Source organism: Crocuta crocuta, unplaced genomic scaffold, assembly GCF_008692635.1.
Source record: "Crocuta crocuta isolate KB4526 unplaced genomic scaffold, BGI_CrCroc_1.0 scaffold186, whole genome shotgun sequence".
NCBI classification, from domain to species: domain Eukaryota; kingdom Metazoa; phylum Chordata; class Mammalia; order Carnivora; family Hyaenidae; genus Crocuta; species Crocuta crocuta.
This window is the reverse complement of record NW_027551569.1, coordinates 6,795,120-6,808,982: the sequence shown is the minus strand read 5'-3', so window position 1 is coordinate 6,808,982 and position 13,863 is coordinate 6,795,120. Positions and strand designations below refer to the sequence as shown.

The following is a 13,863-nucleotide window of genomic DNA, read 5'->3' as shown; positions in this document are numbered from 1 at the left end:
CATTAGCTTGGCTCCTTAAGTTTTCGGTATACAACCTGCTTTTCATATGACACAGTATCACACATGATTGCAGATCAAACGGGTGGTGTTAATATTGTGTCAAAGGGGGAAAAAAGTGGATGAAAGAGTTTTTAGAAAAACCCATCTTTGCGTTTTCCTTCAGGACATAAGAGCTGAAGTGTAATTTGGGGGGAGCGGGGGTGGGGAGGCCAGGAGACCAGTGACTTTTCTTGATCTGCCCATATTTGTTACTTAAACCATCATAATGTAATGCCTGCCAGTATGAACATCAGATAAATTATGGAAATTGCACAGAACTTGGTATTATCCCTGCCAAGAAGATAGTTGGATCTGCAAGTGATGCTGCCCTCAGAAATGTGGATGTGCCCTCTGACAGTGCTCCAGACTTCTTTTCCTTTTGTTGTGTGTTGTGTGCAAATTCACACTCTCCCTTAATGCTGCGGCTCTGTGTTTGTCCCTCAGACAAGTTGGATGGCTTGAGAACTGGTACTAAAAGGAAACGTGACTGGGAGGCAATTGCCAGCCGAATGGAGGATTATCTTCAGCTCCCTGATGATTATGACACTCGTGCTTCTGAGCCTGGGAAGAAGAGGGTAAGAGACTTTGTCAATAGTTGCCCAAAGGGAAAGGGCCCCTTTAGGCATCTTGTTTTGAAAAGTTATAGGCAGATAAGAATATGAATGCTATTTTTAGAGTGATTTAGTTTATGTTATATTACAAATTTAAAAAAAATGAGTCAGACCTTACAAATTACCAGATTAAAATATATAGATACCTTAAAAAATGGAGAACAGAATCTCACATGGCTAGCATGTTGTCAGCCTTAAAGGAGCTTGAAGTAGCCACTTGTTTTGTCCTGGGGCAGAATAGCCAAGTGCAGAGTAAAGTGTTAAAGACAATTNTAAAAAAAAAAAAGACAATTTGTGGAATTTCTTAATGGATTAGACCTAGAGAGTCCAGGAGTAGATGGAATCAAAGGTGAATCTTCAGGGTTCTGGCCATGAGCACTCTGTGTGTGGTGCCACTTACTGAGTCAGAGAAAACTGGGGAAGTCCAGCTTGAGAGAAAAACATGAGAAGTTCCATGAGAGATCATTTCAGTTAGAAATGATAATAGAACTCAGGACTCCAAAATTTAGAAGTTCAGGTAGAAGTAAATGTTTCAAGAAGTAAAGAGTTGTCAATTGTTACATGATACAGAAAAGACAAGTAAAATTGGGAGCAGAGAAATGGCTATTGGATTTTGCAACATGGAGATTACTGATGGTTGATCAACAATCAGTCAAGCTTTCTTAGAGAGCTGAAGGGCACAAGCCAGTTTGGAGCTGACTGAAGAAGGAATAGGTAATGAAATATAGAACAGCAAATGTAGACAACTTCTTGATGAAATTTTGCTGTGAAAAGGAGCAGAAAAATAAAACCAGGATATTGTATAGGCTTTCCACATAGACATTTGTATATGTCCTTTTAAAACAAAATAATGAAGCCAAAAAGGTCATATTTTGTATGATCCAGATAAGCCTTTTCTAGCTAATTTGTCTTGATTTTTATATATAATTGTGTACAGACCTACCATTCTTTTTAAATAGCTGCTTAATATGCCATTGTTTGGTTGTTATTTATCCAGCCCTTTATTGGTAGATACTTAGGCTGTTTCCATTTTCTTAATGTTAACTCTGTGGTGAAAGTCATGGTGCATATGTCTTGACATTTTTTTGAAAGTATATCCCTAGGGTAGATTTTTAGCACTAAAGCTGCAGTCTTCTAGAGTGTGATTTATCATTTTGACAAATACTGTGAGGTTGTTTTCTGAAAAGGTTACACCTGTTCAAACACCCACTGTAAGAAAATGCCTGTTTTTCCACCCTTGCACCAAAGGTACTGTTATCAAACTTTTAAACTTTTGACAATCTGATAGGTAAAACAAAAACGGTATCTCAGTTTGCATTTCCTTAATTCAGATGAGGTTGTGTTATCGGGGCGCCTGCGTGGCTCGGTTGGTTGAGCCTCCGACTCTTGATTTTGGCTCAAGTCATGATCCCAGGGTCATGGGATCAAGCCCCGTGTCATCAGGCTCCATGCCAAGTGTGGAACCTGCTTAAGATTCTGTCTCTGTCTCTGTCTCTGTCTCTCTCTCTCTCTCTCGCCTGCCTCTCTGCCTCTAGCCTTCCCCTGCTCACATGCACATTCTCTCAAAAAAAAAAAAAAAAAGCTCTTCCTTGAGAAGAATAATTTGGTATAGTTCAGTAACAATGAATAATCTCAATATTTTTCCCTAGTTATTTTTAGTCAAATAACTATTACTCTGTGGAGTACGTGATCCCACATAATTTACTTCATAAGCTGGGTGGGCAAAGTGACTTAAGCTGCGCACATCCTAATTCTTTTCTCTTTTTAAGTTTTAATTTAAATTCCAGGTAGTTCACATACAGTATAATATTAGTTTCAGGTATACAATATAGTGATTCAACACTTCCATATAATATCTGGTTCTGATCATGACAGGTGCACTCCTTAATCCCCATAGCCTTTAACCTATCCCCCCATCCCCTCCCCTCTGGTAACCATCAGTTTCTTCTCTGTACTTAAGAGTCTGTTTCTTGATTTGTTTCTCTCTCTTGTTTTCCCCCTTTGATCGTTTGTTTCTTAAATTCTCCAATGAGTGTAATCATATGGTATTTGTCTTTCTCTGATTTATTTCGCTTAGCATAATACTCTTTAGCTCTATCCATGTCTTTGCAATTGCAAGATTTCATTCTTTTTTATAATCCATTTCATGTGTTTGTATGTATACACACCACATCTTCTTTATCCAGTCATCAATCGATGGACACTTGGGCTGCTTCTGTGATTTGGCTATTGTAAATAATGCTGCTATAAACATAGGGGTGCATGTATCCCTTTGAATTAGTGTTCTTGTGTTCTTTGGGTAAATACCAGTAGTGTGATTGCTAGATCATAGGGTAGTTCTATTTTTAACTTTCTGAGGAACCTCCATGCTGTTTTCCACAGTGGCTGCACCAGCTTGCATTCCCACCAACAGTGTATACATGTTCCTTTTTCTCCACATCCTTGCCAACACCTGTTGTTTCTTGTGTTACTGATTTTAGCCATTTTGACAGGCGTAAGGCAAGGTAGTTTTGATTTGTATTTCCCTGATGATAAGTGATGATGAGCATCTTTTCATATATCTGTTGGCCATGTGTATGTCTTTTGAGAAATTTCTGTTTATATCTTCTGCCCATGTTTTAATTGGATTATTTGTTTTTTGGGTGCCAGGTTTCATAAGTTCTTTATATATTTTGTATATTAATCCTTTATTGGATATGTCATTCACAAATATTTTCTCCAATTCCATAGATTGCCTTTTAGTTTGCTATGCAGAGCTTTTTTATTTTGATCTAGTCCCAATAGTTAATTTTTGCTTTTGTTTCCCTTGCCTAAGGAGACATATTGAGAAAGAGGTTGCTATGGCCTATGTAAAAACAGTTAACACTGTGTTTTCTTCTAGGATTTTTATGGTTTCAGGTCTCACATTTAGGTCTTTAATCCATTTTGAATTTATTTTTGAGTGGGGTATAAGAAAGTGGTCCAGCTTCTTCTTTCTTTTATTTGTTGTTGTCCAGTTTTCCCAACACCATTTGTTGAAGAGACTGTCTTTTTCCGCTGGGTATTCTTTCCTGCTTTGTCAAAGATTAATTGACCATATAGTCATGGGTTCATTTTCAGTTTTCTATCCTGTTCCATTGATCTGTGTCTATTTTTGTGCCATTACCATACTGTTTTGATTACTACAGCCTTGCAATATAACTTGAAGTCCAGAACTTGTGATACCTTCAGCTTTGCTTTTCTTTTTCAAGATTTGGGGTCTTTGTGGTTCCATACAAATTTTAGAATTGTTTGTCCTAGTTCTGTGAAAAATACTGTTGGTATTTTGATAGGGATTGCATTAAATGTGTAGATTGCTTTGGGTAGTGTAGACATTTTAACAACATCTTTTCTTCTAACCCATGAGAATGGAATGTCTTTTCATCTCTTTGTGTCATCTTCAATTTCTTTCATCAGTGTTTTGTTGTTTTCGGAGTATAGGTCTTTCACTGCTTTGGTTAGGCTTATTCCTAGGTATCTTATTATTTTTGGTGCAGTTGTAAATGGGATTGTTTTCTTAATTTCTCTCTCTGCAGTTTTATTGTTGGTCTAGAGAAATGCAACAGATTTCTGTACATTGATTTTATATCCTGAGACTTTACTGAATTCATTTATCGGTTTAGCAGTTTTGGGGTGGTGTTTCTTTTCTTTTCTCTTTTCTTTTCTTTTCTTTTCTTTTCTTTTCTTTTCCTTTTCTTTCTTTTCTTTCTGTTCTCTTCTTTTTTGAGTTTATTTTATTTATTTAGAGAGAGAGAGAAAGAAAGCGTGAGTCCGGGAGGGTCAGAGAGAGAGGGAGAGAGAATCCCAAGCACACCCCACTGTCAGCACAGAATCCAACACAGGGCTCAAACCCACAAACTGTGAGATCATGGCCTGAACCGAAGTCAGATACTTAACAGACTGAGTCACCCAGGCACCCCTGGTGGAGTCTTTCTGACTTCAGGTAGTATCATGTTGTCTGCAAATAGTGAAAGTTTTACTGCTTCCTTACTGATTTGGATGCCCTTTATTTCATTTTATTGTCTGATTGCTGTGGCTAGGGCTTTCAGTACTATGTTGAATAAAGGTGGTGAGAGTGTTCCTGACCTTAGAGGAAAAGCTCTCAGTTTTTCCTTGTTACGGATGATGTTAGCTCTGGGTTCTTCATATGTAGCCTTTATTATGTTGAGGTATGTTCCCTCTAAAGCTACTTTGTTGAGCGTTTTTATCATAAATGCGTGTTGTGCTTTGTCAGATGCTTTTTCTGCATCAATTGAAATGATCCTATGGCTCTTATCCTTTCACTTATTGATGTTATGTTGATTGATTTGTGAATATTGAACCATCTGGCAACCCAGGAATAGATCTTACTTGATCCTGGTGAATGATTTTTTTAATATATTGTGGGATTTGGTATGCTAGTATTTTGTTGAGGATTTTTGCATCTATGTTCATCAGGGATATTGACCCGTAGTTCTCTTTTTTACTGTTGTCTTTATCTGGTTTTGCTATCAGGATAATGCTGGCCTCGTAGAATGAGTTTGGAAGTTTTGCTTCCTTGTCTATTTTTTGGAATAGTTTGAGAAGAATAGGTATTTATTAACTCTTTAAATGAATTTGCCCATGAAGCCACCTGGTCCTAGACTTTTTGTGCATTGGAAGTTTTTTGCTTACTGATTCAATTTCTTTTTTTTTTTTTTTTATTTTATTTATTTCTGAGAGAGAGAGACAGCATGAACAGGGGAGTGTCAGAGAGGGAGGGAGACACAGAATGTGAAACAGGCTCCAGGCTCTAAGCTAGCTGTAAGCACAGAGCCCAACGTGGGGCTCGAACCCACAAACCGTGAGATCATGACCTGAGCTGAGGTCGGACACCCAACCAACTGAGCCACCAAGGCTCCCCATTATTGATTCAATTTCTTTGCTGGTTATCAGTCTGTTCAAATTTTCTGGGTTTTTTTTGTTTCAATGTTGGTAATTTATGTTTCTAAAAATTTATTCACTTCTTCTAGGTTGTCCGATTTGTTGGCATACAGTTTTTCATAATATTCACTTATAATTGTTTGTATTTCTGTGGTGTTGGTTGTGAGTTTTGCTCTCTCATTTGTGATTTTATTTATTTGAGTCCTCTCTCTCTCTCTCTCTTTTTTTTTTTTTTTGATAAGTCTGGCTAGAAGTTTATCAATTTTATTGATTTGTTTTTCAGAGAACCAGCTCCTGCTTTCATTGATCAGTTCTATTGTGCTTTTTTTAGTTTCTATGTCATTTATTTCTGCTCAACCATTTCTTTTCTTCTCCTGATTTTGTTTTGTTTGTTGTTGTTTTCCTAGCTCCTTTAGATGTAAGATTAGGTTGTTTATTTGAGATTTTTCTTGCTTCTTGAGGTAGGCCTGTATTGCTATATACTTCCCTCTTAGAACTGCTTTTGCTGCATCCCAGAGTTTTGGACCATTGTGTCTTCATTTTCATTTGTTTGTTTTCATGCACATTTTTTACTTCCTCTTTTTTTGTCCTGCTTGACCCATTCACTGTTTAGTAGCGTGTTCTTTAACTTTCATGTATTTGTGCTCTTTCCAGATTTTTTTTCTTGTTGTTGACTTTTGGTTTCATAGTGTTGTGGCTAGAAAAGATGCATTATATGACTTTGATCTTCTTGAAGTTGCTGAGGTTTATTTGGTGGGCTAATATGTGATCTATTCTGGAGAATGTTCCATATGCACTTGAAAAGAAGGTGTATACTGCTGTTTTAGGACAGAATGTCTTGAATATATCTGTTAAATCCACCTGTTCCAGTGTGTCATTCAAAGCCATTGTTTCCTTGTTGATTTTCTGTTTGGATGATATGTCCATTGATGTGAGTGGGGTGTTAAAGTCCCTTACTATTATTGTATTATTATCAATTAGTTCCTTTATGTTTGTTATTAAGTGTTTTATGAATTTAGATTTTCCCTTGTTGAGTACATAAATGTTTATAATTGTTATATCTTTTAGTTGGATTGTCCTCCTTATTATTATATAGTGTTCTTCTTTTTGTCTTGTTACAGTCTTTTTTAAAGTCTATTTTCTCTTATGTAAGTNCGGGGGGGGTGGGGGCGGGCAGAGAGAGAGAGGGAGACATAGAATCTGGCTCCAGGCTCTGAGCTCTCAGCATAGAGCCCAGTGCAGGGCTCAAACTGAACTGTGAGATGACCTGAGCCAGTCAGATGGTTAACTGACTGAGCCACCCAGGCACCCATACTTGGGCCTTCTTTTGACAACCATTTGCATGACAGATGTTTCCACTTCCCCTCACCTTCAATCTGAAGGTGTCTACAATGAGTCTCTCATAGGCAGTATATAGATGGGTCTCAGTTTTTCATCCATTTTGTCACCGTATGTCTTTTGAGAGGAGCATTTAGTCCATTTAAATTCAAAGTAATTTTTTTTTTTGAGAGAGAAAGAATGTGTGCATGTGTGAGTGAGGGAGGGGCAGAGGGAGAAGGAGAGAGACTCTTAAGCAGGTTCCATGCCCAGCATGGAGCCCAACATGGGACTCGATTTCACTACTGTGAGGATCATGACCTGAGGTGGACACTTAACTGACTGAATCACCCAGGCACCCCCAAGGTAATTACTGATAAATATGTATTTGTCATTTTATTATTGTTTTGTGGTTGTGTCTGGAGATCTTTTTTTATCCTTTCTTATCTTTCTTTCTTTTATGGTTTGCTAATTTTCTTTAGTGATATATTTGGATTTCTTTGTCACTATTCTTTGCATATTTATTAGTGGTTTTGATATATGGTTTCCATTAGGTATGTATATCACCTCTTCTGAATATAGCAGTCTATATTAAGTTGATGTTTCTTTAAGTTTGAACCCATTCTTCTCCTCTCTTCCCCAAATTTTAGGTATATGTTGTTATATTTTACATCCTTTTAGTTTGTGAGTTCCTTGACTGATATTTTACATAAATATTCATTGTTACTGCTTTTGTGTTTCCTACCTTTATACGGTAACTTTTTGGTTTCTCCATTCCACTCAGAGTTACCTTTAACATTTCTTACAGGCCTGGCTTAGTGATCATGAACTCCCTTAGTTTTTGTCTGTCTGGGAAACTATTTCTCCTTCTAACTGGAATGATAGCCTTGCTGGATAAAGTATTCTCAGCTGCAGATTTTTCCCATTCAGCACTTTGAGTATGTCATGCCATTCACTTCTGGCTTAGAAAGTTTCTGTTGAAAAATTTCCTGCTAGCCTTACAAGTTTTCCCTTGTAAGTTACTACCTTCTTTTGTCTTGCTCCTTTTAAAACTTTATCACTACATTTTACCAGTTTAATTACAATATGTCTTCATGTGGATCTGCTTTTGATGATTTTGATGTGCTTCCTGGATCTGGGTATGTTTCCTTCCCCAGATTAAGAAATTTTTCAGCTACTATTTCTTCAGATAAATTTTCTGCTCCCTTTTCTCTCTCTTCTTCTAGGACTCCAATAATATGAATGTTATTACATTTGATAAAGTCACTGAGTTCCCTAAGTCCATTCTCATTTTGCATAGTTACTTTCCTCTCTTGTTCAGCTTGATTACTTTCCATTACTCTGTCTTGTAAGTTACGAATTCATTCTTCTGCTTCTTCCAGCCTGCTGTTTATTCTATTAACCATGTTTCTCATTTCATTTATTTAATATCTTTACTATGTTGTTCCTTATCTTTGTATTAAGAGTCTCACTCATGTCTTTTACTCTTTTCTCAAGTCCAGCAAGTATCCTTATTATCATTACTTTAAATTCTCTATCAGGCATGTTACTTTATTTGTCTCACTTAGATCTCTGGCTATGGCCTTGTCCTGTTCTTTCGTTTGGGATAAGTTTCTCTGTCTTCTCATTTTGTCTGAGTCTCTGTGCTTATTTCTGTGTGCTAGGAATGTCAACTTTATCTTCTATTCGTGAAGCTTATGGCCTTATGAACAAGAGGTCCTGGAGAACCCTACTTTGTAGTATCCTCTGTTTCCTAGGGCTTGGTGCTCCTGGGAGTGTGTCCAGTGTATCCTGTGTATACCTTGTGCTTATGCTGTGGGGCAGGGGAGGGAAATGGTGCAGGCCAGTTCCTTTGTTCCCGGAGGGGTCTCTCAGTGAACTCTGTCTTTCTGGGACATACTCTGAGATGAGCAAATAATCTCCCCACTACATGTCACAGGTGCTCTTCAGATTGCTATCTCCATGCTGTATGTTTGCTGCCTTCAAGAGCAGGGCAGTGTCCTCAGGACTGTCTAGACTCAGTCCAGCTGAGCCTGCTGACCTTTGAAACTCCACGCTGGTTGCCATAAGTCATGAAATTTGGCCCCTCTTGCCTCTCTTACTGTGGGGATTCATTTTCCCTCTGTGCTCCCCTATGTATTAGTATGTCTCTCGCCCTTCTCCCCGAACATTGCTCCCTGCCCACCACAGCAGCCACCGTCCATTTCTCCCCTAAACCCTTGTCTCTGCACTTTCTACCTTCCTCGATGTGGCCTCTACCTTTAATTGTTGGAGTTAGTTCTGCCAGTCTTAAGATCAATTTCTAGGATATTTAGGATGATTTGCTAGTTACCTAAAGTCCTCCTGCTTTGCTGCCATCTTCTTAACCCCCCCATCCCAGTTCTTTAAAGTGGCTTATCTTTGACTTTCCTCCCCTGCCTCTCATCCTCATTTCAAATGGTTTTTAACTCTCAAACCACTCACCAAAATCAACACCAGACTGCAAGGAGATCCTTTGGGTAGCAACAAATACAGAACTTATAATTCATTCCTTTGCTGGGGTCTCTTGATTCCTTTAATTTAGCTTTTTACAAATACCAGGCAGGTCCCTAGGATTAATGTCCACTGTAACTAAAAGGGAGTTCTGTAGAGTTGGTCATACTAGAATTTTACCAAATGGCTAGGTTTTTTAAATATAAGCTTTTTTTAAATTTCACTTGCTTAGTTGGGCATAAAATGGTAGCTCAAGTGGACTTTGTGTTTCTTTAATTACTGTGGAAGGTGAACAGATCCCTTATTTGCTGGACTCCTACATTTTATAAATATTTTTAGTGACAGTGAATAAAATATATATACCTCAAACCTTTGAGTGTTAGTCAAGATTTTTCTGTGTCATAACACTTTTTTTTTTATATATATTTTTATTTCTAGGAGAGAGAGAGCGAGAGACAGCGTGAGCAGGGGAGGGTTAGAGAGAAAGGGAGTCACAGACTCTGAAACAATTTCCAGGCTCTGAGCTGGCAGTCAGCACAGAGCCGGATGCGGGGCTCGAACCCATGAACCGCGAGATCATGACCTAAGCGAAAGTCGGATGCTTAACCCGACTAAGCCACCCAGGCGCCCCTGTGTCATAACATTTTTAATGGTTAAGATAAATGGCAAAAAAGATTATAAATCCCAATAAAAGTACCTCTAGGAAGATTAGGAGGGACACTGGCATTTAAGAAACTATTTCTAACTGAAAGTCATTATTCTGTTTCTTATAAATGTAGTGCTTTAGTAATTATTCACTCATCTATAGTGTTGAATGTGTGTCAGGTCTGTGGATGAGACCTCTTAAGGAGCGGACCTCCAGTGGAGGAGTCCAACATGTAAATAAATAATAGAGCACCAGTATATATTAGAGATATGAATAAAATATTTTCATTTCAACTTAAAATTGTGGGCATTTTTGCTGAAATATATTGCTTATTTAAGAAAAAATTACATACTTTTTTCTAATACTGTGTTCTTATTTTATCGGAGTTTTTAAAGACTTAGAATTTAAGCTGCAGACTTAAAAATTAGCTCTTAGTTTATTCAGGGTGAGATTGACCAGTGTGTTTAACTCTGTGCCAAGGATGTACTATGGACTAGGTACTGTTTCTTTGTTCACTGGCCAGTCTGTCCATCCTTCATCCTCATTAACCATAATCGTCCTTTGCTGAATGTATCCCCTTGATCCCAAGGGCAACTGAGAGAGTGTATGAATCCATCAAAACAAACAGAATCAGCTTACGGGCACCTGGCTAGCTCATTTGGTTAAGTGTCAGACTTCAGCTCAGGTTGTGATCTCACTGTTCATGAGTTTGAGCCCCACATCGGGCTCTGTGCTAACAGCTCAGAGCCTGGATCCTGCTTCGTATTCTGTGTCTCCCTCTCTCTGTCCCCTCCCCGCTTGTGCTGTGTCTCTGCTCTCAAAAATAAATATTTTTTTAAAAACTATTAAATATAATCAGCATAAATACATAGTAGCAAGCCCAGAGATCTCTTTATACAAAGCCCACATTAATTAGCTTTTTTTTTTTAACTAAAATCCACGAAGTAAATTTAGGTTTTCTACACACTAAAAATCTGCTTTACGAGTCCGGTGTTACCAGTTTTCCCCCACTGCTATCACTACGTATCTTCTCTTTGGCCAAGTGGTTGCTGTTTGGTTTCATTACCAGTCTTATAAATGATAATAGGGAAGGTCAGTGTACCTCTAAGAGCACTAATGCATTTCCATGTTCAGTGTGAAGAACATGAAGTATGCATGCTCTGGTTTTCTTTCCTTGTCACAGATAATAAATCACAAGCTGTATTTAAAATACAAGCTCTGGGGGCACCTGGGTGGCTTAGTCGGTTAAGCGTCCGACTTTCACTCAGGTCATGATCTCGCGGTTTGTGGGCTCGAGCCCTGCGTCGGGCTCTGTGCTGACTGTCAGCTCAGAGCCTGGAGCCTGTTTCAGTTTGTGAGTCCCTCTCTCTCTGACCCTCCCCTGCTCACGCTGTCTCTCTCTCTCTCTCCTAGAAATAAAAAACATTAAAAAAATAATAATAAAATAAAATACAAGCTCTGCAGACTTTGGTGTATGTCCACAGTTTCATAGTTTCTCAAGTGTTTCAACTTATGCAGAATATAATATATCTTATTCTTTTAATTGTTAATATAAAAATCTATATTTGATGTATTATTAAAATTTTAAATGTATCTGCTTACATTTTTAAATATCAGAATACTTACCAATGGGAAATATCCTTGATTATGCATTTGTAGTTATAATTTTTCCATAAATGATATCAGCTGAGTCCATCTCTTCATCCTTTATCTCATAGGTGAAAATAATAATGTTATCTCCCTTTTTTCTAAGATTATATTTCAAGAAATATTTATTATGTGGAGATAAATAATACTCAGTTGACCTAGGGTATTTATAGTCAGAGAATGCTGGTCTATAAATAGATCATTGCAATATAGTGTGAAAGTTCAAAAAGTAACCATTTTCAAAATTCAGAAGTAGATCTAAGGAAACAATGGTGATTGGCAAGAACAAGAGAGACAAAAAGCAAGGGTTGGTGACTAGACTCATGCCAGGTGGACAGGGTTAGGGCAAAGACATTTTATGAAGGGAAACTAGCATATGCAAGATTACAGAGATGGGAAGTAGCCCAATGTGCTCTGAGAGCCAGAAATAATTTTATGCTGCTTATATATAAGGCTGTAGGCATTGCCCACAATTCCCAAGGGAGAGTAGACAGGGCCAGATCTAGAGGGGCCTATTGATTGGATTTTATTCTTCAGGCAGGGGATGGATTTAAAGCAGGTGAGAGTCATGACTGTGTATTTGGAGATCATTCTGGCAGAATGTATTGGAGGGAGTGAGCATGTAAGGTAGGAAGACTAAGCAGAGGAAAAAATGAGGTCAGCAGACCAGAAGGGAGCCACAGAGGAGATGGAGGGGCTAGCTAAGAGCTGAGACTGAACTGTTCAGGAGCTGGAAGGGTTAGGACTTGGTGACTGACTAGAGAGTTTCCTTTCTGTAGCTTAAGATATGTAGCTTTCTCCACTTCTCCTCAGTTAATTTCCGATGTTTTTTAATTCTTAGTTTCAAATTAGTTACCTACCCCTTAGACTATCCAGAGGGGGAAGAGGCCCTTTATTTATTTTTCCTAAAGCCCAGCCTAATGCTCTGTTCTTTTTAGGTGAGATGGGCAGACCTGGAAGAAAAGAAGGATGCAGATAGGAAAAGGGCCATAGGTTTTGTGGTCGGACAGACTGATTGGGAGAAGATCACAGATGAAAGTGGTCATCTGGCTGAAAAAGCCCTCAATCGAACCAAATATATATGAGACTTAGTTTTTGAATGGAGTCATTGTTCCTCTAAGGTAAGATTGTACATTCATATGAATAGCCTACTGTGTGGTTGTTTTGAAGGGTTTGAGATAAAGGAGACAGCATGCTTTGCTAAAAATACTTCTCTTCTTGTGTTATTTTCTGGTTCTTAAGTAAGTATGCACTAGTTGCCAACATTTACAATGCAGAGTATTAGAAAAGGGAGCAATTTTCTACACTTGGCTCACTTAAGACTTGAGAAAAGCCTGGATTCTGTAGATTTAAGAAGGAGTAGAGTGGTGAGATACTGAAGTCTATTGAACTTTTCCGCCTGCTGTTTCCTGCCATGACAGCCTTTTCTTTTCTTTCCAGGTGGTTCGCTTTGAGGTGATCTGAAGCCACGGCCTCACGGAGCTTCGTTGTGTGTCACCTTGCCTTCCACGTTTCGGTTTTTGTTTTGTTTCTACCACTTTAGTTTTTTAAAGTTCTCCAGTGTCCCCAAGAGGTATTAGGATCTTGCTGTACCCAAGCAAGACATTAATTTTTCTTTTTAACGATTTTGGGGAGGGAGGGAGTGATAGCTTAACTGCTGAAGCCAGGTGGGGGTCTGCTGGAGGACTCCAACAGAAAATATTTCCTCCACTGTACAATGTCACAGACTATCTCTATCATCATTACTTTGTGGCTGTTTTTGTTTTTTACTGTATGTAACTGGTAGCTGATTGTACTAGGATTAAAAACAATAAACTTTCACGATAAAGCCGATGAGATTCATGGGCTGTACAGCATGAGCCCCTTTCTCTTGTTTTCTTAATTTTATTTTTTATTGCTTTTTTCATATGGTGTGTTTTAATTACGTGCTAGCCGAACATCCCTAAACCTCTTTGCCATTGCATATTATATAGCTCAGTATAATATAGCACATATTGTAAACAAAAGGAAGGCTCAGTAATCATTGTTTCACAGCTTTCTTTCTCTATCTTTGCGTCTTAAAGACTAGTAGAGACAATTGCAAATATTCATCAGTTCCCTGGAGCACATCAGTTCTGTAGCATTTTGTTTTATTTTTTAGACTTTCTTGCTGTTCCTCTCTCTTAATACTTTCTCCCTTCATGCTATGTTATGTTTTGATTTTTCCCACAT

At 38.2% G+C, this 13,863-nt stretch overlaps 1 protein-coding gene across 1 annotated transcript in view; it reads left to right on the top strand.

Annotated features, from left to right (window-relative positions):
* YLPM1 (YLP motif containing 1) overlaps nt 1-13,511 on the top strand; it is a 72,737-nt gene extending 59,226 nt beyond the window's left edge. Inside the window, exons 20-22 of the mRNA XM_077750646.1 lie at nt 484-614; nt 12,591-12,773; nt 13,093-13,511. Of these exons, the coding sequence (XP_077606772.1) occupies nt 484-614; nt 12,591-12,737 (278 nt within the window). The 3' untranslated portion in view covers nt 12,738-12,773; nt 13,093-13,511. The remainder of the gene's footprint in view (nt 1-483; nt 615-12,590; nt 12,774-13,092) is intronic.
* Nucleotides 13,512-13,863: the final 352 nt, after the last annotated feature.